Here is a 26749-nt window from a genome sequence, read left to right on the forward strand (position 1 = left end):
ATCCTAAAATGTAGCATCGTACTACAGATGGCGTTTACCGCGCCATTTGTGATATTTTCTAAAACGCGCTGTTAAGACAGCAGGTAAAAGTTGGTCTGTGTTCTGTCGGAGCTGTCTGCGACGCGCTGATGAGATCCAAAAAGATCGAAATCGCTATCCGCGTCCGGCAGTTTCGACAGAATACAGACCAGTTCGAATTATTCCGCGCCATTTGTGGTATTTTCTGGTTATCAAAAGTGTATGTTTAGATCATGGGCTCGTGTTTCTCACCCCAACAACCACCCATCAATTCCACGATTCGTAAAAGGAGACAGAAGAGGGTCTTTCGCCCTACTCTCCGATCCGACACAGTACGAAGGGACTGCCCACTCACCTTCATTAGCAGCTGGTAGTAATTAAACACCCAAAGGTTTTTATTTTAAGGATGAAATGAGGAGGTTTCGGAAGGAGTAGGGAAACAGGACGCTGTGGAAGTCAATAAGGAAAAAGAATGGTAAAATGGTAAGACACCTTGTGAGACATGAAGGGCTAGATAGAGACACAATAATAATAATAATAGAAGCAAGAGCAGATACAGAGGAAATAATAAGAAGTGGAGGCAAATGTTGATGTAAAATTACATTAAATATCTTCAGATTAAGATGTCTAAAAATTGATTCCTTGGCTTCTGCTAATGATTATTGAAATAACTAATCTTCTGTAACTTGTAGTGATGTTTCTTATTAACTCAAATACTCGACTTTTAGAGGGTGTCTTGCTTTTACAACAATGAGATCTAAGAGCTACAATGTCGACGTATTACTAGCCAGAAATCTATTTAAAAGGAGTCGACAGTCGACTTGGCTTTAACTAATTAACATAGATCATCAAGACATTTTCGCATCATTTGAACCCACGAACAGAATCTTCTCTTGCGTAAAACACGCCGTTTGGTATGCAGGCACCATTTATGGGCGAACCGAAAGACTACCAGATCAGTCTAACTAACTGTATTTGGAGATGCATGCACCTAGTTATTTTCAATAATTTCCGCTACGCAAACAGTTAGGCAGTTAGCGATATTGTGGGAAATGTTATCCGCAGATTTCAACACTTTTTTCTATTATAGTCGTCTGTGAACGACCAGAAACAACTGTATAATCTACATCTTTATTGTCGGTGCAAGGATCTTAAAATTAAAGTGCATTACCCTTTAGTTTATTACGATAAAATTAGATGGATTTTCGAGAATTGTTCATTTTTTGTAGGGATGCGCAATGATTTTGCCGGGTATCGGATAACCGGGTACTTGGCAAAACCACTACGGTTAACGGTCCATGTCTTCCTTCAGGTCGCCTTTACATTACCATTCCATTTCCCTTAGCAACGTCCCAAATCACATTGTCTTGTTCAAAAAGTTGTTTAAACACTAACCCAATAAAATTTTAATTCTTAATTGACGGATTTTCAACGAAAGGGTTGTATTAAAACTGTTGAAACAAACCTATAATGATTATAAACATTTAAGGTAACAAAATCATACTAATCAGTTATCGTTAATCAAAACCAAATCAAGACACTGTAACTGTTCGGTCACATTGATATCATCATCATAAGGTTGTCAGTCCTAAGACTGGTTGGGCACGTACCTCCACTCTTTCCTATCCTGAGCTAAACTTCCTTAACTATTTGCGAACAGTAATCTAATATAGGTTTACCTCTACCCCTCTTAACTCCTGTTTCTGCCTCTAATATGTCTCTGACTAGACCTTCATGCCTGAGAAGGTATCCTACTAACCTATCTCGCCTATTTCTTATTGACTTCCATAGAGTCCTCTGTTCTCCTATTCTTCCTAATACCTCTTCATTTCTAATCTTTTCTACCCACGTTATCCTCATCATCCGCCTATAACACCACATTTCGAAAGCTTCTAACCTTTTCTTTTCCGCCGCGCCCACTGTCCATGTTTTGCACCCGTACAACGCCGTGCTCCAAACATACACCTTTTTCGAATTTCTAAATTAACCGTTCGCGAACATAGAAGTGACTTCTTTTTATTAAAGGCGACATGACACTGATGTATTCTCATAATATTTAATGTAGTGATCAAATGTTTTTTAGCTTTTAGCACATACTTACAATAAATTGTCGTATGCATATAGAAAAAATAAGTCTGTTCAACGTTTTCTCTCAAACAATACACCACATCCTGTAAAATACTCGCAATCGTGGAGCCGACAGCGTCGGTTCATTTTCCGCAGGATAATAGCGTTTGTGACTTGAATAGAGAGAACTGAGATGAAGCTGTCTTCTTTTTCCTTTCAGCTGACGGGGACTACGTATCGTTGCTGGTTGCTCCCAATGGGCTTAACAGATCCAGCAAGAGCACACTATGTTTACCTTAGTTCGCGTTTTGTTTGCATAAAACGGTTTGAGTCGGGTCATAGAACATCGTGCGAAAAGATAGTTGACGACTACGACATCGAGATTGCAGCGAACTGCGGCCTTTTGTTTCTCAACAAAACAGAGCATTTATTTTCATTTAATGAACAACAAAGCAGCTAAGCTGATGCCCATATCAAAAAAAAGACGTCTATATGCAAAAAAAAGGAAATAAGAGATGTTTAAATCCTATAAATATCCATAGGCTGTACCATACGATATTTTAGTTTACTTAAAGAGTAACCGCAAAAATCGCCTTGTTTCTGTCCCTAAGATTTTGTTTTAAACTATATTCAAGGTGGGGAAGTTGTTGTTCATTAGAAATTTACGGTAACTACCAAAACGTGATCGCGATCTCGATATTATTAGATCCCAGTAGGCAGGGTCGATAAATTGCTGTCCAAACCGATAAAGCTCCTAAAGATCGAGTTTTTATTATATCCAAGTACAAGTAGTGCATCGCCATCTAGTTGGCATTTGCCGTTACTGAAGTATTCCACGTGTTCAAGTTGATACCTTACTAAGGGCTTGTTTAACACATGAAATACTTCAGTATCAGCACATACCAACTAAATGACGATAAACTCTAAACTGTCTATAATTGACTCCAGGCTACATACATGAACTTTTAACGCCTATTAGCGTTTACGCAAGAACATTATATATTCCGATTGTGAAAGCTCTTCAATTTTAATACCATCATTTTTTCCTATATTCAACCTAACGTCGAAGATGTTTTGGTTCTTTAAGGATAATTAATGAAAATGCAGATTTTTCGACATTACTTTCAATTATTTGTACATACTTATTTCGAAACTAAACCGATAAGGCTCCTAAAGAGCGAGTTTATATTATACCTAAGTACAGACACTGTATCGCCATCTAGTTGGTATTTGTCCTTACTGAAACATTTTATATGTTCAAGTTGATACTTCACTAAGGGCATGGTTTAACACATGAAATACTTCAGTAACAGCAAATAGCAACTAAATGTATTTGGATATTATATAAACTCTAGGCTACATACATGAGCTTTTAACGCATATTAGCATTTACACAAGAAGATTATGTTCCGATTATGAAAGCCCTTCAATTTTAATACCATCATTTCTCCCTATTTTCACCCTAGCATGGAAGATGTTTTGGTTTTTTAGGGATAATCGATGAATATGCAGATTTTTCGACATTACTTACACATACTTATCTCGAAACCAAACATATGCTCATCTTGAAATTTTGTTTTCAGCATGTTCTCATCATTAATAAAATCATTTAGCTCTTGCTTTAACACAATATTTAAGAGAGTCGATTTGTGGACCATTCACTATATAAAATAGTACGAAAAAGCATGTGGATGTTAAAATTACCTGTGACGCTAATTATATAGATATAGATCACTAAGAAACACCGACCGTGAAAGTTAACAAGTACACAATTCTTTGGAAATTTTGCCTTTTTCTTGCCGGAAATGATTTAATTATATAGGTGGTTCAAACATATGATACTTCCAAAACAACAAACAACGTTTTATCTATGGAGTTCAAAGACGAAAGGGGACGGAAGAGCAAGACATTTTGCTATTTTTTGTAAAATTCTATATTTATTTAATTCATTCATTATTTTCATATGAAGATAGGGTGAAGGTAATATCACTATTTAAGTAAACCTAATCACGAGAAGGTAATATTTGGTCTAATTTTACCAATGGAGGGAGCATTGAAATACCTACTTCATTTCCATTATCAATGTAATCAATTTTTCTGTGATTCCCCAAAGTTTTCGATCTTCATTTTGAGAATTACTGATATGGAAGGTATAATACATATACTTAATTACTCCCTTGTAAGTGTAGTCAAGTAGGGTGACCCCTCTCCAAAAAATGAGAACTTTTCCACTTTTAGAATGAGCACTTTGAATATCAATGAGGATAGCTAGAAAAAAGAGAGCGTGAACAATATTTGTCACGCACAGATACAAAGTGCGTGTGTTGGCATAACATAAACACCTGAGATGCCTTCAATAAATTACATTATTATCATTCGACGGCAATCTGAATAAATATGAAGTAACAACCGCTTTATAGTTCCACATTTTTCTACAAATTTGTACGAGGTTGGAATTTTAATGGCTGACAATATCAGTGCTTGAGAAACATTGACCTTTCTTGCCTATTATGCGTTGAACCATTATGTATAACCTACCTACAACATTTATGTACCTATGGTGTTTATTGTTCCTGAAAAATTCCCTTCAGGCAGCACAGCTATACCTTTGGCAGCTACCTGCAAGCTAATTCCTTGGAATTTTTCGTTTAGAAGATCTAATATTCCCACAGGCAGGTGCTGCAATAGCATCAAAGCTGCTTCAACTTTCTTAAATTCTGATGAACTTCCTTTGTTAGCAGGTACAAAACAAATTCTTAGAATATTTGGTGAATTAAAGTGCAGTCGCATCGTAAGGTACAAAACACAAGTTAGAAACCGCCCTTTTATGTTGCAGAAGAACAAAAATCTGCCATAGTTAAAATGGTTTTTAAGTTTGCGAGCTCAACGTGTCTTATAATTCAAGGACGATTAATTTAGAAATTCGAAAAAGATTGTTAAAGGTGTATGTTTGGAGCGCGGCGTTGTACGAGTGCAAATGGACGATGGGCGCAGCGGAAAAGAAAAGGTTAGAAACGTTCGGAAATGTGGTGTTACAGGCGAATGATGAGGATACTGTGAATGGAGAATGTTAGAAAGAATAGGAGAACAAAGGAAGTCAATAAGAAATAGGCAAGGTAGATTGATAGGACACCTTCTCAAGCATGAAGGTCTACTCAGAGACGTATTAGAAACAGAAAGGGGAATTAGGAGGGGTAGAGGTAGACCTAGATTAGATTACGGTTCGCAAATATTTAAGGATGTCGGTTGTTCTAGCGGCATGGCCTAGAGGTCTAGACCATTGCTTAGCATTCGGGAGGACGCCGGTTCGATTCCGGGTCCGTCTGCCTTGGTCCAAGTTTTTCTGTGGTTTCCGTGGATCATTTAGGCAAATGCTGGGGCAGTAATAATCCACAGATAATCTTTCTTTCTCTTCTGTCTTCATTTCGTCCGTCTCATCTTTCTCACCCGAACCACCACCCACCCATTCCCACGATTCCTGAATGCAGGCTGAAGAGGGCCTTCCGCGCTACCTTCCGGCATAGTCCGGAGGGACTGCCCGCCCACCAGCATTACTGGCTGGTGGGAATGAAACACCCAAAAGTAAGTTTTCTAGTTTTACGGAAATGCAAAGATTAGCTCAGGGTAGGAAAGAGTGGAGGTGCGTGTCCAACCAGTCTTAGGACTGACGACCTTATGATGATGAACCACGGAGATGGTTAAAAAATGCGGATTTTACGTGACCGTTTATAATGAACACCTTCACGGCACTTTCCAGTTCCTATAAACGTATTGCTCATACTAAATCGTACTTCTGGATGAATCAAGAACCTTCTGAATATAATGGATCAAATTAAAAAAGTGGTAGTGTTTTACTTCAAAAATAATGCATTAGACATGTTGTAACGAGATATACTTGTCAAAAAGAAGAAAGTCAACGAGTTAAGAACATGTTTTCATTAATTGATTTTTCGAAATTAGCGTAATTATCTTTTAATTAACTAACTTTGTTAATTCTATTATTAAATTGAACTGACAAGCACAAATCATTAGTATACGTTGGAATTTAGTAGCATTCGATCATTATTTAACAGTAGACAACTTTGTAAATATTTCCTCTTGTGCAAGACCAGTTTAATTTTATTATTTACTTATCGTTAGTTGTAAAAAGCAAACTCTTAGTAGCTGAATAGAAACATTAGCCTTTGGCATCTAACCACCAGGAAACTGAGAAAGTTTAACTAAGAAATTATAGAGGAAATAGAGACATACGGATATAAAATACAGTCATTAGACTGTATATAAATAGAGAAACAGGAAAATGTAGTTCAGTTTCCTTAAACCAAATAATTACAACACTTCTCTGTTTGATTATAATTTTATTAGCGAAATAGAATTCATGTCGAGGATCGCTATTTATACATATATATATATATATATATATATACCATAGGTAGCTAGTAACATTATTTAGAATTTATGGTCATATGATGAGGAATACGTATATAGTGTTTTACGGGGTGGAAATATGGGAATGGGAGGGGAAAAACGGAGATAGAGGTTTTACATAAAAGATATAGATAGTTGATATAAGTGGGTACTGTAATTAGAGAGAAGCACGCCAGATTTTGTAATAAGAAGAGAAACTAAACGTGGGAAGGCGTTCGAAGAAGCTATAAAAAGGATAGTAAAATATGAGGAGAACTTGGGGAGACTGGAAGAAAGGGCTATCAGGAAGAAGCTGTTGGAAATAGGGACGAAAAGTAGATATGATAGAGGGAAAGGGTTTTGAAGTGATTAAAAATCAATGAATATTAGGTAAGGTGATGGTTTAGGTAAGGGATCAACATAGGGGAATTGATGAATAACAGAGGAGTCAAAATATACGGTGAGGCTGAGGGAGATTATGTGACAAAGGGATTGCGTGCCAAGGTATTTAAAAGGTGAAGGGGAAATAAAAGTGCTAGTAAAATTAAGAACAGGGAATGAGCGTAAGGGATGTAAATATTGGAAGAAGAAAGAGGACACACGGTGAAACATGTGTTAGGTGGATAGTACAAGGATGACTGATGGAAATTTTAAGGAATAGGGAGTCGTTTTTCTTTTTAGGACAGTGAAAAAGGTGTGACAAAAGAAAGTTGTAGGGGAGGGACGAAAAATAGAAATGGAAATGTAGAAAATGACTTTTTAATAAAGCTTAATACAGAAATGGTAGTTTTAATAATATTACCATGTCGGGGAAATTTATAATTCGTTCTATGCGCCCCTGTGTAATAATCAAGAGTTTATCATTTTTTATCATTAGTCAGTCTAATATTATAGGCAAGCTTCTTGATAAGCATACATAGATAAATATCTTGACTTCTAGAATTATAGAATTAAATATTAAATAAAAATAAGTTGATAAGTCGTCATTGAGTCTTTATTTCCTAATTAGGGTAGTAATTGTGTCTTATAGTACTTATCCGCAAAATTAATTCCCTCGATCTTAAGATTTTTTTTTTGTAAAATGGGAAATAATAAAGCCACTAATAAGTCATACTATAGCGTTAATTTTAGATGCAAGTTAAGTAAATTCCTACTTTATAAAAGTGGAGAAAGGCCTCGGTCGTTGCACAGCGTACGAGGGTGGATTGATAAGTTTCCGGCCTAACCAAGAGATGACGCCACTAGGCCTACCTTGAGGTGACATTCTATAGTACCATCCTTGGATAGCTTGTAGCTATAGTTTCAGCCCGATCTCCTTGCTAGTGTAGGTTTGACAGCACGCCGAACCGGTATAGATACTAGTTGTTTCAAATTAGTAACTGGCATTTTTAAAATTTTTTGTATTTATTAACGAGAAAAAAATATAAGTTGCAATTAAGACATCACGTAACTTATGTGTTACTTTCAACATTTCGAAATATCTCATACCAACTACACTATCGATATAACCAGCAACAACAGTTTACGTTCAATGCAAAAATGTATCGGCTAGTTGCTCAAAAATTTGCACCTTTTATATTTAATTTTTTTAACAAAACTAAGAAATTATATGATTCCAGAGGGGCTCTGAAAATGTCCCATAAAAAGGAGGACAAAACGTCAACAAAAAGATTATTAAAATATTGAAGAGTTTTAAAAACAGATTTTTACAAAAAAGATAAAAACCTTTTGCAGTCTAAATATTGAATAAATATTTTAGTCAATGATATGCCATGCCCGAAGTCAGCTATAATATACATTGTACCTGTAGTTGTATTGGTTGACCTTACATTGACCTGCAGATCTATCAAACGACAGGCTAAAATCTTTGCCTTATGAAGTTTGAAATACAATCAGTAAGTCAAGACAGGACATGATTTTTGTTATCCATAACAACAATCTAAAACGGTCATGGTTAACAAATACAAGTAGATGAACAACATTAATGTATTTTTAGATCTTTATTTAGATTATACATAACATTCCTGTCCAAATAGAGTTTTGTTAAAATATGCCACCTCGTGAATATTCACAGCCAAATTCATTCAATTCTGCATGGTATTAACGATAACAAAAAGATATCACAACTGAAAATTCTTCTATTTTAATGAAGCAAGGAAAAGCTTACGAAAGTGAGGCGTAGCCTTCGCTTAAGTACATCATTTACCTTGTTCAAATTAAAAATAAAATTAAAAATTAACCTAAAAAGACGTTCAAAAAATTTTATTTTGATTTATTTACAGGCCACGAAGACGTTCGGGGAGCAGCATCGTCGTATTGGACGGCGAGCTGGATACGGTAAAGAAGCCCCCGGACGATTTGGACGTGGACAGTGCGGCCCTGGATTACAACATGGTGATGATGTTGGCGGGAGATAACGGACCTCATCGGGAAATGGCCGTTGACGTACCCGACACGTTCATCGCCAGGAATAAAACCCCACCGCGCTATCCACCCCCAAAGCCGAAAATACAAGTGAGTTGTTAAAATTTACAATCATAGCAATTAACGAGTTTTAGAATTTAGACGTACCTATGTAAGAAGATAATTTTAGACATATTTAGCTTTAACTTTTATCTCAAAAAGGAATAAGGCCCCCCTCAAAGGGCCTTATATATGTAGATCTGCCTGTCAGTAGGTTACTCATTGTGAAATTGTAAGATTAATTAAAGATCATTGGTATTTCCCCAGGGTTACTAGTACATTGTACCTATGGCAGAGTCTACTGTATTTAAAAGTACTCACAATGTGCATTTTTTAAACATCTGTTATGCGTAACATTTAGACCAGGGACCTACTTTTATCTAGGCCTCTTGATTTTCACACGAGTGAAAGGGACTATCGTTTGAAAATTGTATTAGGCAGGGCCGTAGCGAGGCCGGTTCAAGCGGTGCGGCGCACCGGGGCCCCCGCAGTCGAGGGGCCCCTTAGCAGTTTTCTGTTTTCAAAAAATGACTTCTAAAAAAAAGTTATGCTGTGAGAGATGAGCTGAGTCAAACTACGAAATGAACATCATAATTTTTTATTTTACTTTTTTCTATATCAATTTTTGTCACAATACTCCATATATTTGATCAGGTACGTAGTTACATGGAATGCATACATATCGAAATCGCGAATACTTCTACATTCATGGTTTCCTTAAATCCGTAGATATAATTATCATTGCTACCATAAAAAATTACAAATTGCTGACCATAAATCTATATCACCCGAAACATCACTATAGAACTCATTGCACAAACATCAAGTGCCTGCTCTTATTTCTAAAACGTTTTTTTTCTCGATTTGATAGCAGCAAAATCATCAATAGTTTTATCGAAATTTATTTTTCGGGCTCGCTCATTTTCAATGCTGCCAACTGCCGCCCATGCCGACACCGCGACGTTGGCATCAGCGTCAGAGGTTATCTGTCAGTGCTGCACGGGGAATCATCTATTCGTGAAATTAAAACATTTTTTTAATGACATTTTTAATACCGCACTGGGGCCCCGAGCTCATCGCTACGGCCCTGGTATTAGGCATCGTCTAAATGGTAGTAATAGCTTCCTAAGATCCTAAGTTAAGTAAGCACTGGCTTTGCTGCTTAAAAGGGGCGTCGTCCGAACGACTTGATGAATATTACAAATTGCAGTCAAAAAGTCATATCATTTTTGGATTCATCGTAGATGCATTTTTTTGCAAAAAGAAAGCGCCGAATCAAGAAATGATAATAGACTTCTCGACTTATAGATTTTACCAACATTCAACATCATTAATTGTTAAGTGCATGGTAACAGGAGAGAGAGAAGGTTCGACTGGAATGTGAAACCTGTGCATTTCCGGTACCGTGAAAGGGTGTGCGATTCCAAAAGCGCGGACTTTCTCTTTACCTGCAAACAACAGCAGACAGGAAAGAAATGCGCTCAACTATGACGAGTAACTCAGTCATGCCGGCCAACAACAACAACAAACATGCGATACAAGAAATGAAACAACTCGTAACGGTTGGACATCACGATGCATTTCAAGGTTAAATTGTTTCAGGTAAAATCGTTTAATGAGGAACAGAAGACTACAGAACTTCGAAGAAAGAAAATTTTGGATTAAACGAATATATAGCATAAGTGGGTTTCTTAAGAACCTTTTCTGGACAAAAGGTTTTATCATTGATTTGGTGGACTTTCTAGATTTGTGGGCTTCTTCTTAGTGTTCTCCGGACACAAACCAGTACCAGCGATTTCCTGGACTTTCCAAATTTGTCAATTTCATAAGTCTTCTCTAGATAAAATACTTTCCAGTTTGTGGGTTTTTTAAGAATCATCTTTGGGCACAAAACTTACTTATTGATTTGCTGGACTTTTCAGACTTGTAGGCTTCTTCCGAATGTTCTCCAGACACAAAACAGTATCACGGATTTCCTGGACTTTCCAAATTTATGAATTTCTTAAGTCTTCTCTGGATAAAATACTTTCCAGTTTGTGGGTTTCTTAAGAATCATCTTTGGACACAAAACTTAATTATTGATTTTCTGGACTTTCCAGACTTCTAGGCTTCTTCTGAATGTTCTTCGGACACAAAATAGTGTCATTGATTTCGTGGACTTTCCAAATTTATGAATTTCTTAAGTCTTCTCTGGAGCATCTTTGGACACACAACTTTATCACCTATTTGTTGACCCTCTAGATTAAGAATTGCTTTATTTTGGAGGAGTTTTAAGGATGTAATGGAAGCGGTGACAAAATGTCATCATTTTGTAGACCTCTGTCGCAGAAAAATCACACAAGCTGAGCTACTGCGAAACTACTCATTTTTAAAAGACCAGAGAATTTGTAGTGTGAACTATTTTCAGTTCTTTATGGAACGGATTCTTAATAACTACACAAAAAGAAATTTGACCGTTAATAGGTATTCTAATCGATCTAATAATAATCCTGTTATGACCTAAATCTTCAATACTTTTCGAAAAATAATTTTTGTACATCTTTGTTGAGAACTAAGAAGACAGCATCCGCGATGGATACTTCCATCATCCAATTTTGCCCAAAGATGTTTTTTTATCTGTTGCTTGTCTAATTATATGAACTCTTGGTCATCTCTTTAAAAACAGATCTGGTGTGGATACTTCAAGTAAACAATCCGGTCGTGATTTTTGATTTTCACCCGTCAACTTTTTTGTGCACTCCACTTAGAATTAACCGGAACGAAGATCGTGCTCTCATCGCCATCAGGTACAATTAGAGGCCAAGAGATTAGAAAATTTTCTTCGTTCATCTTCAGCAACATCAGAGGCACTATACTCAACATTCTTTGGGTTCTTAGGTCTTTTTTTCTGTTGCGTGGTTGCTAGTGACGCTAATGATTAGCCTCAAGTTGATAAATTACTCGAGCTTCAATTTGGATAGACATGAAATTAAGAGATGCTACGTCTGTATCCTACATATCAGTTTGATCCATTGAGGACTGCATTGTTGATTTGAAACTGAATCCTATTTTGGTTTTGACGATGTCTCTTTGGTCTCTTCCGAATTCTAAATGTTTACTACAATCAAATTCCGCCAAATTTTATTAAGTACATAACAAATTACGTCAAGGTACTGATATAAGCATTGCTTTTATAGCAATATAAAGATTACTAAACGTTTCCTAATACTTGTTAAAACTTTGTGATTTTTACATCACCGAAAGCTAAAATCTCATTTACGTTTCCTTTTAAAAACACATTTCTTGTTAGAAGCTTTTAAATCCTATTCTTTATTTGTCCCTTGTCTCAATGAAGAACCTATACACACTTCGTAAACGAATTATTATTTACAAGTTTTAATAACTAGTTTTTCTTCTACCCATATAAAGAACGGTTGCGAGTTGATAAACTAAAGAACTAAACGAAAACAGTAATGGCTCAATGGATTTAAAGAAACTCGTTGTCCGATTCAGAGAATTTGGCCCCGGTTACACAAAGAAATTTACATACAAACAACTTCTCTCTCGTGTAAGTAGATTACGTCTGTTCGCAACAATGGAATTCCAAGAGCGCCGTAAATAACAAAAAAAAGAAGAAGTTATAAACTTATACGAACTCATTGTCATCTTTCCGACCATTCAAAATGATAATTATTTTTGATATGCATACAATGCGATATTTCGATGAGCAATGACACGGTAAAGAGTTCAAAGGCACACCTTCAGTCTTACGAATGGTAAATAGCCAGGTTTTGCCTGCGGCTTCGCTTGCGTGGATCAGGGTTTTTTGTACATTATTAAGTAACAAACATTTACTCACATTTCCCGTAGCAGTTGTAGAGTAGATGTACCCAATTTTTTGCGTGTAGCTTCGTGCGTATAACCTGTATCTTTACATTCAAACTCAATCGGATTTTGAATCCATTTGGTTCGACTCCAATTCTGATTTTGTTCTCTCAGTTCCTTGTAAATTAGTCTTTATATCAAGCAAAAAAACTCTCTTCATAACTATAATCTCTGGTAAAACCTAAGTTGAAATGTAGCTTAGATACTATCATCTCAATGAGCTGCTCCACATAAGAATCGGTACTACAGTAATAATGGTTTTCAAGATTTATATGGAAATAGACACATGTGAAGCTAAATTTTGGAGTGGCACTTAAAAATATTTATTTTGGAACGTGGATCTGCATGATTTTTTTTTATTAAAACAGGAGTAGATTTAACCACCGACCTCTACTGTAGTCTAAAGTGGTCAATAAGAATGAAAGCCCGATTTTCAGTGTGATATAGCAATATTAACATCTAGCAAGCTAAAGTTAGAGATAGCTTTAAGTAAAATGGAAGCAGTATTGTCAAAACAGTACTGTATGAATATAAATAAAAGTAAAACAAAAATACTGCAAGGGAAGAAATAGTAGGGAAAGAGCGAATATAAAGATAGATAAGTAAAATGGAAGCAGTATGACATAGCGAAGGGTCGAGTCGCCTTCAATAAAAAGAAGTCACTTCTATGCTCGCGAACGGTTAATTTAGAAATTCGAAGAAGTTTGTTGTTTGGCGTGCGGCGCTGTACGGGTGCGAAACATGGTGGGCGCTGCGAAAAAAAGGTTAGAAGTGTTCGAAATGTGGTGTTACAGGCGAATGATGAGGAGAACAGGAGACTCTATGGAACTCAATAAGAAATAGGCGAGATAGGTTGGTAGGACACCCTCTCAGACATGAACAACTAGTCAGAGACATATTAGAGGCAGAAACGGGAGTTAGGAGGGGTAGAGGTAGACCTACATTAGATTACTGTTCGCAAATAGTTAGGGGTATGGGTTGTTCTAGTTTTAGAGAAATGCGAAGATTAGCTCAGAATAGGAAAGAGTGGAGGTGCGTGTCCAACCTTATGATGATGATGATGAGGAGGGTGATGACAGTTAGGAAGATTTACGCCACTAGCTGCTGATAATTTTACAAAAAGAACCTCATCATCACAAGGTTGTCAGTTCTAAGACTGATTGGACACGCATCTCCACTTTTTCGTATAGGCACTGAGTTAATCTTTGCATTTTCCTAAAACTAAATCATCCCATATCTATTTGGAATCTAATCTAGGTCTACCTCTGCTCCTCTTAATCTTGTTTCTGCTTTCTTTTTCGAATTTCCAAATTAGTCGTTGGTGAGCATAAAAATGATTCCTTTTTCTTGAAGGTGACTCGACCCTGCGCTATCCTCTGTTTTATATCTCAATTGCCCCTTTCATTCTGACTTATCATATCATCTTATATGTTTACGAAGTAACACTTATATATCTATTATATATAATGCTATTTTAATAATTCTAAATTAGTAACTGTTCTTCCTCTCAAAATCCGAGGACATCTAAATCAGTAAACTTCCCGGCTGCCCAACAACTAATTTCAGGACGCACACCTACACGTTCCACAGTTAATAAGTTACAAAAATATCAAGGATATCGTTATTAAAAACGTTCATTCTTTTATGTATTAGCATGTAGAAGCAATGAAATTCACGTCGTAAACTTGTTTCACAATTTTTATTGTGTTTCAGGAAAGTATGCGAATTAAGTGGATATTTCAATGACAAGCAGAACAAATAGTTGAGTAAATATCCATTCGATTTTTATTTTCGATTTATTACACGGAACCATTTGAATACATGAAAACAATGCACATTTAACATAATTCTTATCAGATTTTTGTTAACACAAATCAGTAACTACACGACTGCAAAAATTAGTTTTTGTATATTATTATTTGTTAACTTATTATTAATTCGTTTTAACTGTTGTGAAATAGTGTTATTGATAAAGAATTTATAGCTCTACATTGATAATTTCCTTAATTCATAAATAATAATCAATTGATTTAAATAAAATAGGGTGGAGAGAAATTCTAGAAATCGTTACCCTCATTCAGCTAAGGTTGGAAAATAAATTTCTGGCTCTTCTTCCAGCTTTTTGTTTAATAAAATGTGCTAGTAGCAAAGCTTTCGGAACTGTCCATTTTTACATAACATAAAAATTAATTAATTTAATCCTCCTTCACCCACATAACAGGACCTTAAACTTCATGGCTGACCCCTTCCCGCACCCCATTGCGATACGTAGCATTTGCATTGCAGGGGTTTAGGCTTGAATTCAAAAATTAATTCACTTTTAAATAAACACTTTTTTATTTGCATTATATGCGGTGTCCCACGCGAATATCGTCTATAGCGGATTTACGTTCCATTGTTTTACGGTTTTAGAGTTGCCAACTTTTCAGTTCTAAAATAGTTAAGTACCTACGTAAAACAAATCTTGTCCCCCCCCCGTAGACGCCAGACTGGAGACCCTCCCCCCCACTTTGCGTCATGCGAGTTCGAAATATTAAAATATCACTTACTGTAAAGTAAGTGTATGTATGCATATTTTATCAGGTATATTAAATGTAATAGAATTCAGTAAACTGTATGATCTGCTGCTGATAAATGTTCCCGAATGAGGTTAAGCGGTTAAATTATCAATAAAGTGTCTGTTCAATGCACGCAGGCTTATTTTGTTATCTGTTCTAGTGCGATATGCTGAACCAACAAACAGCAATAAATATTTATAAAGAACAGGTGTATAGTTTTCAATAAAATGTAGACATACTTCAGTCAACTACATAGACATAATACCTACACGCATGTACAACTTGAACATTTATGAAATCATTATTTTGAACGAAAATTACTGATAAAGTGGCGTAACAGTCTAGCTTTATCAAATATGTACTTAATTTTTCGTACATAGAACTGTATACGTAGATATTGCATACAGATACCTTTTTTTCTGTATTATAATAATTTATAGTTCATGATCCATCTCTCAAGCAGTTTATAAGAAAACAACAATTTAAAATAATTTAAAAAGAAAGGGAGGTTTTATAGTCACTAAATCACTTTTAACTACAGTGAAAGTCGTACAAAATGACTATGTATAGCGTCAGATAGTCCCTTCGAATTACACTCTCGGGGGTCTAAGGACAAAGTAGGAGATTAGCACAGAAGACCCTGTTCTTCATTCTTCTAGGAATCGTGGAAACGGATGGATGATGTTGAGAGAGAAAGGTGGAATAAATGAAACGAAGGCAGAAGAGAAGTTCATCATTATCTGTGAAATGTTGCTACTCCGAAATTTGCTTTAGGGATCCAAGGAAACCACAGGAAACTTGGATCAAAGAAGGAGGATCCGAAATAGAGCCTGTAACCTCCCGAATGCTTAGTTATGGTTTAGATCTAGACTCCTAGACAATTGTCTTATCACGACGAATATTATTTTAGCGACATTCATTTGACCCTTTATATAAACTTTTATACCAAACCGTATTTTTGTTTGGGTCCTATTGTCTGTACAAAGTTACAGTGGGCACCATATGTACCATGTATAGGTAATAAATCAAATTATTGATTTAGAATTCTCTTAATCAAAAGCATTACCTTCCATTATAGAATCCGTCAAATACCTATGTGCATACTCATCATTATTATCATCATCATCATCATTATCATAAGGTCGTCAGTCCTAAGACTGGTTGGACACGCACCTCCACTCTTTCCTGTCCTGAGCTAATCATCGCATATTTTTTAAAACGACATCCAACACCCTTAACTATTTCTGAACAGGTCTATCTCTACTCCTCTTAACTCCTGTTTCTGCTTCCTAGATACCAAAAGTCAGCCATTTGTTCTAATTTTTCGTCTGCTATATTTATATTCGCCCTTTGCTTACTTATGTAAAACTTAAAATAAGTACAAACATATTAGATGGTTTATAGCGTCTATCGGTTACTGTAGTTCTTCTGCCGTTGGTTGTTAGAATAGGGTTGTACTAACACCAGAGATACTAAGACCTCCTTGGTTGTAATATTTGTTTTAAGACTTATAATGGTAATGTGTCGTTGTTGTTTCAGACCGGACTTAATGGAAACATGCCGATTCCTGCGACGTCGACGGCGGCGACGCCGGTGGTGTCTTCTACTGCGACGTCGATATCGGGTTCGAAACCAGTGCCTCCACCACGTGATCATCTCAAAATCGAAAAAGATGGTCGACTGGTGAACAGGGCGCCCGCCCCCCAACTACCCGCTCGCATTACCAACAATAACAATAACATCATCGGTACAGGTACACCTACGGCGATACCTGTGGCGCCACCCGTTGTGCCACCCCCGACAGTGGCCGCGACGGAACCCACCAGGGAGCAGTTGGATAGTATTCGAAAATATCAGGTCAGTAACAGGAGACTTTTAAGACTTTAATTAAGGAATATGTAAAGAACATTTGAATGTCATCAATAAATATATATATAGATGGCGTTACACTGACAATTACTTGATGACATGTAACAAGTTCGGTTTAGTGGAAGTTCTAAAAACAACTAGTAAACTTGTGGGTTTGTGGGTCGATCACTGGTCACCAAACACCAGTTTAGAATTTGTGTGCATGTACCTACTAGAAGGTTTTTGAATGTTTATAGGGTGATCATCACCTAGAATGTTCTCGAATATCTATGATTGTTCTCAAGTAGAATGTTCTGTAGTAAACTGGACCAGAAGAATCGAGAACATTCTAGAATGTTCTAGTAGAGAGGTGGGACTACCTTCTGACACTATACATTAAGGCATTTTTATATACTTTAACTAGTGCTCTATATAATAGAAGATTGGAATCTTCTTTATTACTACAAGTGAAAATGTACCCACTAGAATGTTCTCGAATATCAAGGATCGCTCACGAGTAGGTAGATTGTTCTATAGTGAACAGGAACGGAAGGAACGTTCTGCAATTTTCGAGGGCCATTATGTTTGGATGGTAGAGCTAGGTTTTGACACTAAGTTGGAATTTTCATATATTTAGACCAAAAGTCCTAAAGTATTTTATGGATTCTCCTATAATGTCCGAAATTTCTTAAGACTGATTTGCGTTTGGGTTTCCCGGTGTATTGTTAATTATTTATTTTAATATTAATCGTGGACCATGCCTATCGAAAAATTCGAAATCTGTCTTCATTTATATTTGTTATTATGATGAATTCAACACTAAAGAAAGGATTAGAAATAGAAATCGGAAATAGGTATGAATGAATGTAAATATTTTGTACTATCGTATCTAAATACCTTCAATAAACCCATCAATAATAATTGGAAATTTCCTCTTAAACGAATCGATTTTTAATGACAATACTATGTCTGTATGATATCTTTATCTTTTTGATTTTTACTGTTTCCTTGTTGTAAAAAAATGCTTTAATGATAACAAAACATTGAGCAGCACTGAATTAATATGATATTTATTACTTATCTTATCAATTACCTATATTAGGTACTAAATTATAGTGAAATATTTTATCTCCAATGGAATAAATAAACAAACAACAAATAAATTCAATACTTTATCCACTAATAAATATGTGTTTACGTGCGTACCCAATTTTAAACGAAAGGAATAAATCTTTTAGTACCTGTCTACCTTACATAAAACCTTCAGGTGATTAACATTTGAGAGCCATATTCTACAAAGTACCTTAATGAGTAAATCGGTTGCTATTTAGTGAGTTAAAATCACATAAATTTAAGGATTCATCGAATTTATGGTGGAGGTGCCGGGGTAAAACACAACTATTTGTTTTAAGAAAATACTACAAATGGCGTGGTGAACGCCATCTGTGGTACGATGCTACATTTTAGGATTACGTATGCTCCAACAAGGTCCAATTAAAAATATGGATATCTACTTGCTGAAACGAATCCCGGCGTAGCTCACCTCAACGTGATAGGCACGTTACCATAATCGAATAAAATAATTCGAAGTGGTCTGTATTCTGTCGAAACTGCCAGACGCGGATCGCGATTTCGATCTTTTTGGATCTCATCAGCGCGTCGCAGACAGCTCCGACAGAACACAGACCAACTTTTACCTGCTGTCTTAACAGCGCGTTTTAGAAAATACCACAAATGGCGCGGTAAACGCCATCTGTAGTACGATGCTACATTTTAGGATTACGTATGCTCCAACAAGGTCCATTTAAATATATGGATATCTACTTGCTGAAACGAATCCCGGCGTAGCTCACCTCAACGTGATAGGCACGTTACCATAATCGAATAAAATAATTCGAGGTGGTCTGTATTCTGTCGAAACTGCCAGACGGGGATCGCGATTTCGATCTTTTTGGATCTCATCAGCGCGTCACAGACAGCTCCGACACAACACAAACTAACTTTTACCTGCTGTCTTAACAGCGCGTTTTAGAAAATACTACAAATGGCGCGGTAAACGCCATCTGTAGTAAGATGCTACATTTTAGGATTACGTATGCTCCAACAAGGTTCATTTAAATAGATGGATATCTACTTGCTGAAACGCCTAAGTTGCTTTTATTTTCTGCGTCTACTTGGGCACATACCGACCGAGTTTATTTTTGAGGGTTGCGAAACGTTTCGGGCCGAATTTACCACTGTAATTAACAAAAACCATTAAATCGGCCGAATTTACAATCGCCGGTGTACGCAAGCTTGCCCTTGACCTTGATCTTTTACTTCTTATTGATATGGTTTATAATTTTTCACGGCAACACCATAAAACTCGTTAGCTTAGGGTACTGTTTNGCGTCGTAGGCAGCTCCGACAGAACACAGACCAACCTTTACCTGCTGTCTTAACAGCGCAAGTAGATATCCATATTTTTAAATTGACATTGTTGGAGCATACGTAATCCTAAAATGTAGCATCGTACTACAGATGGCGTTCACCACACCATTTGTGGTATTTTCTAAAACGCGCTGTTAAGATAGCAGGTAAAGGTTGGTCTGTGTTCTGTCGGAGCTGCTTGCGACGCGCTGATGAGATCCAAAAAGATCGAATTCGCGATCCGCGTCTGGCAGTTTCGACAGAATACAGACTACTGATTATTTTATTTGTTTTTAATTGATTTTTTAAGAGAATTGCTATTTCCGAAGATGAAATTATCCCAGCTGTACCTTTTAGTTATAAATTGTTTGAGCATTTTGACAAAAAATTGTACTTCATTTATTATTTTCTGGATCTGACTGAAACCTAACGAATAAAAGCCCTTTCATATGTATATTATCAGGTTTAGAAAAAATAACGCAGAAATCATAATAATAATAATAATAATAATAGAGGAGCTGTTATTGAGAAACCAGACTGAATGAGATAAGTTTCTGGAAGAGAGCAGCAGCTCTTCAAATACTCAGGGTGGCAGAGTCCATAGGGGGCAGTATGTTAAGCTAATGCACAATACCGTGAAGTGGAAGGCATTACGAAACCATCACATTATGATATCTCAAGTACAACTCACTGAAAATTTAATGATGTAGTAAGGAATTCCGGACATAAAATAGTCCCCCATTCGGATGCTAAGGCAAAGACTATCCCGAAGGATGTCGTCAGAAATAATGTTAACGATTCAAGAGTATATAAGAACGTGAAATGTTAGAAGCATAAATTAAATAAGAAATTTAGAAATTTTACAAATTGAGATGGAGAAACAGTAGGAAAAGACAGGGCGCCATGAGTAGGTAGGTTTTCAGGGCACCTCAGACATGAAGGACAAGTTCGAGACATATTAGAGGGTCATATGTTCGCAAAATAGTTAAGGAGATATGTAGGTTGTCCTAGTTTTCGTTAAATGCGATGATTAGCTCAAGAAGTAGAGGTGCGTGTCCAATTATCCTTCGAACTAATTGTAAGAATCTTATGATGATGATGATGACCACGTAACAACACTAACAAGAATGAATATTCATACAGTTTGGATCCTACAGGTCAAACAAACTTGATATTGTGACAATATTTAAAAGTTAATCGAAAACATGAAAGTTGTACTACTGAAGCATAGGACCTTGGGGTTCCCCATGGGCATCAGACAATAAAAAGAGATCCATACATACAATTTATACATCTTTTCGAAGTGAGCTAGTTTAATATGAAATATTATTCTGAACATTGGTGCGTAAAGCCAAAGCTCCCGGGTTCGATTCCCGGCGGGGGTGTGACAACAACAACAATTTTCCCTCATTAATTTGAGGTAGCGTGTAGTGGGTAAAAAATTCAGAAATGAATTTTCAGAATAATATTTCATATTAAACTAACTCACTTCGAAAAGTTGCCTAAATCGTATGTATGTTTAATCATAGTATATTCAGTATAATATAGTCACATTAGTACGACGGATCGTAAACCTTGTAGGTCGGTTGGTAGTGGTTGCTGTTGTCACCTCTCGTAGTTTAGTGGTCAGAACATTGGTGCGTAAAGCCAAAGGTCCCGGGTTCGATTCCCGGCGGGGTAGGTAGCGTGTAGTGGGTAAAAAATTCAAAAATGAATTTTCAGATTAATTCATATGAAAAGATATCCACTGTTTGCAGGGTAACCCTGTATACATTCCTAGTGCATTGCATTTACCCGCACATGATACACGGTCGTTAACGCTCCAATAAGCATTAAAACTACAGTAAAAATAAACACACCGGCGACGTTATTTGTTTGTATGGCCCGTAAGTTACATGTGTTCGTTTTATTTTTTATCGTTCGCCACTTCCTATCACTCGCGTGGATAAAAAGCAGGTGGGAGGTGTAATAGTATTATCAATCGGACTACTCGATGACGTAATTTCAATCGTACATAGGTATATTTTTATATATTATAACAGTGTCGGTTTTCTCTCTCTATCTCTTACCATTTCTCACCGTTTGCACTCTGACATTTATTTATTCAGTTTCGTGTAGTTTTAACTTTTGCAAAGTTGTTTTGACAGTGTCGTGTTTACATCGAGCGCCGGACAGGTTCTTTTTATGCGGCGCCTATTAAGTTTTTATCATTTTACGTACTTATTTTGTGTTTTTATAAAATATTATTATATTGTGGTTGTTTAAAACGATTATAAATAATTGTGCTCGGAACAAACTATGACCACGAGATCCAATGTGTGACTGTGATACCGAGTGCTCCTTTTTATTTTTGATTATACCGCTCTAATATGGTTTCATCGTCGCCAACCCAAAGCGATATAAGTAAAAATAACAATTGCTATTACTTCCAAACGCAAAAGGTAAATTAAATTTTTTTTGGGACAAATATAAATAAGTAAATACTAATAAGTAGGTACCTATGTAAAAAAAATAATGAACTGAATTGTTATCACAGATTTTCCATATGGTTAAATGAATATAAAACAATAAAACTTAAATAAATAAATTTAATGTTCCGACATGCGTATTAAGACAGAAAACTATGAATTTACTTTATAAAGAATTCGTAATTCAGCCTTTTCTTTAAAAATTGTGGATCAGTCAATAGTATTGGGTGCAATATATTTTGCTGAATTACCTATTTATAAAAAAAACAATAACCACAATAATTTATAGCCTTCAATAGTTGTTATAACATTTAAACTCCAACAACTTTTATTGCATTCATATTGCTTGTTTGACTTATTAAAAAAATGCAAACATTCACTATTGCTGTTCTTATTTTAAGTCTGTTATTTTATTTAACTTGATAATTAATAATATCTGTAACTAATAATATGTGTCATGTATTTTGTTGAGACTGTTGTGATGCTAGCTATTTCTGACTGAAGGCAAATTGCTGAAGAAATCAAAATATATTGATAAAACAATCAATACATCCACAAGGATCTCTAGTTTGTAGTGAGGAGATACATGAACATTTCCATTTTAAGATTCCTGTGTTAATAAATTCAACAATTACCTATAAAATATGACCATAAATAGTAAATACCAATAGGTAATTAACTTTAAAAAGCTACTATTTACATTTTTATGTATTACATCGTCTCTAGAGTATAATAAGCTTGACATTGCTGGTAAACACGACAATTAACAAATATCATACTTATTTGCAAGTATTTTTCACTTGATAGGTATATTGTGTTCTTCTAATGATAAGGTAAAATTAAGACGTTATTGTAATTACATATACGTATGTATATTGAATAGTACCACTGAAGATGTCAGCCCCAGCTGCCGATCTAATAGTTCATTTAGATCACAATCTTTCAGCCCAAATTATAATGGATACCGGTCTTGAAAGCCTATGTTATTATATAAAAGTATTCATAAATTTTAACAACTAATAAATTAAATATTATTTTAAAGAGAAAAATGTTCGAGGATTTTTTTATACTGTTGTTTTAATAGAATTTGCGGTTAGTTCCTATTCTTCCCAATGCTTTTCTTATAGAAAACTAGTAAGTCCCATGAGTTGCCCATAAATAACAATATTACGATCTATTCTTCGGACAAAGTTTTTCTCATATGTACAAAAGAAATTTGGAATCATCCACAATCAAATAACGCAAAAAATCGTATGCTAAAACTTTTTACTTGTAAGCACTTACTATTAGAAGAAAATACGATTTAACAATCAACAATCAAATTTTCATTTGGTTATAAATAGAAAGTGCGACAAGAACTTCACGAAGGTTAAATGTAAATTGTACCTGCACAAATACTGGAAAATCCTAAATATGAAACCATAGTGAGATTTTCCATTCGTATGTAAGCATTACACTTCACTGTTTGGTGTGCGCGCATAATTCTCATGAAAACATATCAAAAATACTAAGATACACCCACACATGTTGTTTACATACATATGCAAAATGTAATCACTTCGGACGTTCGATTGAATCCACAATGTTGTGTCATCTTTATTTGCAATAACTGCGAAAATTAGTGAATATACTTCGACCTTGCGGAAGAACTTATGTTTACATTAATTATTAATGAGACGTTTAGCAAATTTCTGGGAAATAAAAACGTAATCTTGAAGTTGAACATTCGCTAAATAAAACTCATTCAAAACGTTGTCTGTTTCTTTCGTAAAGACGATTCACTTGAAGTAATATTTGTTTTGCTCATATACAGAGTGTACGAATGTTGACTGATTTTTTACGTGAAATTTGTAACACTGTGGGGCACTACGGTTCAAACAACTAAGATCTATCGTTATTATACTACATTTCCGAACATTTGAAGAACATAACAATGAAGTTCAAGGTGTATCTAATACTATTGAAAATAAAATTAAAGTAGATATACAAAGTAGGCACAACAACAAAAGTCAAGGCCAAAGAAGAAAACGCGGAAAAACGGTGATCCATGATCGAATTGTGGAAACAAAAAAAATTCTCAGTACTTTAATACTATGCGTGATATCTTCTGTGAGAAGATTCAAATTGTTTCACAGCTCTAAGAGCTAAGGCAAGAAGTTAACCGAAGATGGAAATTACATATTTCTTTGTCGGCATTTTTTCTATCGCGTCTTTCTGAAACTAACCAAAATCACACAATCTTTAATATATTCATCATCATAAGGTCATCAGTCCTAAGACTGGTTGGACACGTACCTCCACTTTTGCCTATCCTGAGCTAAACTTCGCATTTCCCTAAAACTAGAACAGCCCACATCCCTAACTATTTGCGAAGAGTAATCTAATCTAGGTCTACCTCTAACTAACTCCTGTTTCTGCCTCTAATATGTCTCTGACTAGACCTTCATGCCTGAGAAGGTGTCCTACCAACCTATCCCGCCTATTTTTTATTGACTTCCATAGAATCCTCTGTTCTCCTATTCTTTCCAATACCTCTTTATTTCTAACCTTTTCTACCCACGATATCCTCATCATCCGCCTATAACACCACATTTCAAACGCTTCTAACCTTTTCTTCCGCCGCTCCCACTGTCCATGTTTCGCACCCGTACAACGCCGTACAAAAATGGCTGAAGGTATTTCTAAAAATTTTCCTATAATGTGTCGTAGTTTTCAAATGATGATGCCTCCCTTTGATGATTGCACGTCTTGCTGGAAATGTATGTGGTTGAGAATAAGACTGTGAATTAGTTAATCTAGTGTCTCAATGTCCATCTTCTCTAAATATTCTTGTACTTACGACTCAATAGGGAATTATTCCGGATGTATGGTGCGACAGGGATAACATAGTGGGATACAATGTCCTGAATACAACGTTCACTTGTCAGACAATCTTTACGTAAAGAAATGAGCTTCGTTTGAGTAAACACGAAAATACCCTCCCAAAGTCAAGCAATCTCTACGTAAAGAAACGAGCTCCATTTGAACAGTCAGGGGATTACCCTCCCAAATCATTAATGAAATTTTGTATATCTGCTGCAAAAATAGAGCGAATCAAGAAGCAAAATGTTTGGAAAAGATGAAACTACAACGTAATGTCGATAGATGTTCACTGTTTTAACCGTAACACCTCACAGGGTGTTGCAAATTTCAAGTAAAGAACCTATTATTATTTTTACAGTCTGTATATGACCAACATCGAAATAATTTAAAACCTACGTTTATTTTATTTAAAACATAATCTAAAGCACACAGTCTTTACGAAAGAAATTGGTTTTCAATGGTTTGCGAGAAAATATACTTTGAATTTATGCCACTTTTCTAGTGATGCGTTTAATTTATTAAAAAACTAAAAGTACGAAAAGCTCAATATTTAAATTTTTATTTGAATTATATTCTATTATTTAAGTTATTTTATCATTAGCTGACATCAAACATTTTTAGCGTAGGTGGGTGTTTCAAAAATTAATTGAAACGAATTGGATAATTAATTGATTTTTTTAATTGTCCATAGAATTGCACATTGCGCTACAAATGCGCCACATTAGAAATATGCTAATAAAGCAGTAGTAAAGGACAAATCAAATTTTGAAAATGTTGTAAAAAGGGGTATTTTAGATACCAGTGCAAACAACAATTATTGTTTTTAAATGGAAAAGGTAAATTAAAATTTTTTAAATGGCCACCAATAAAAATTGCCGATAAATCTAAAAAAATGCTATTTTCCATTATGATTAATTATTGCTGAATTTGATTGATTTGATTCGTTCAAAGGAAAATTACGAAAAATAGTATTTTCCTATGAATTTCCAGATATTTGTTCCGATCTATCTCGATCTAATTGAGTAATTTATAATCTTATTTGTTACAGGAACAAATTCGAAAACGAAAAGAAGAGGAGGAACGAATAGCTGCTCAAAACGAATTCATCAATCGATCTCTGAGGGGTTCCCGAAAACTTCAGGCCTTGGAAAGTAAACCTCAAGGTACAGTAAATGATGCATTCGCTGAAGATGACACAACGCACGATTCATCGAGGTCCACGACACCTGCGGCCAATGGGGAAAAGGAAATTGTTCACACTGTTTACCGTAAGTCGATATTTAATTTACTGTTTTTCATACTTTAATTATTTATTTAATATAATAGCTGGTGAAAGGGATATAATATTAATTAGGTGCATTATATGCGTTAACAAAAAAAATAAAATAAAATAGGTAGTGCTATTTCAATTCCTATTATGGAGTCGTGATACACCAGAGAAGGGCACCACTCCCCCGGTGACATTTTATTACAAATGTTAATACCCTATTTATACTATTCCATTCTGTGGGATTTTGAGAATACGTACTGTAATGTTCGTGGGTTTAACAAAATTAACTTCTATTACTGATAATGACAAAAATTATTTATTTACACTAATTATTAATATATAACTATTCACTGCGCTATTTATTTCACTGCTATCACTGTCAATTTATTTTTGAATTTATATATACAAAGTAGGCACAACAACAAAAGTCAAGGCCAAAGAAGAAAACGCGGAAAAACGGTGATCCATGATCGAATTGTGGAAACAAAAAAAATTCTCAGTACTTTAATACTATG

General features: G+C 35.5%; 1 protein-coding gene across 2 annotated transcripts in view; it reads left to right on the top strand.

Moving 5' to 3' along the window:
- LOC108735039 (MAGUK p55 subfamily member 5) overlaps positions 1-26749 on the top strand; it is a 52009-nt gene that overhangs the window by 8379 nt on the left and 16881 nt on the right. Inside the window, exons 2-4 of one of the 2 annotated variants that reach the window (XM_025979317.1) lie at positions 8775-9006; positions 16917-17234; positions 26013-26232. In XM_025979317.1, coding sequence (XP_025835102.1) covers positions 8775-9006; positions 16917-17234; positions 26013-26232 — 770 coding nt within the window. Of the gene's footprint in view, positions 1-8774; positions 9007-16916; positions 17235-21754; positions 22076-26012; positions 26233-26749 lie in introns of those variants that run through there. The other variant, XM_025979318.1, reaches the window with a different exon arrangement.

This window comes from Agrilus planipennis, unplaced genomic scaffold (assembly GCF_000699045.2).
Source record: "Agrilus planipennis isolate EAB-ADULT unplaced genomic scaffold, Apla_2.0 scaffold20, whole genome shotgun sequence".
Classification (NCBI taxonomy): Eukaryota; Metazoa; Arthropoda; class Insecta; order Coleoptera; family Buprestidae; genus Agrilus; species Agrilus planipennis.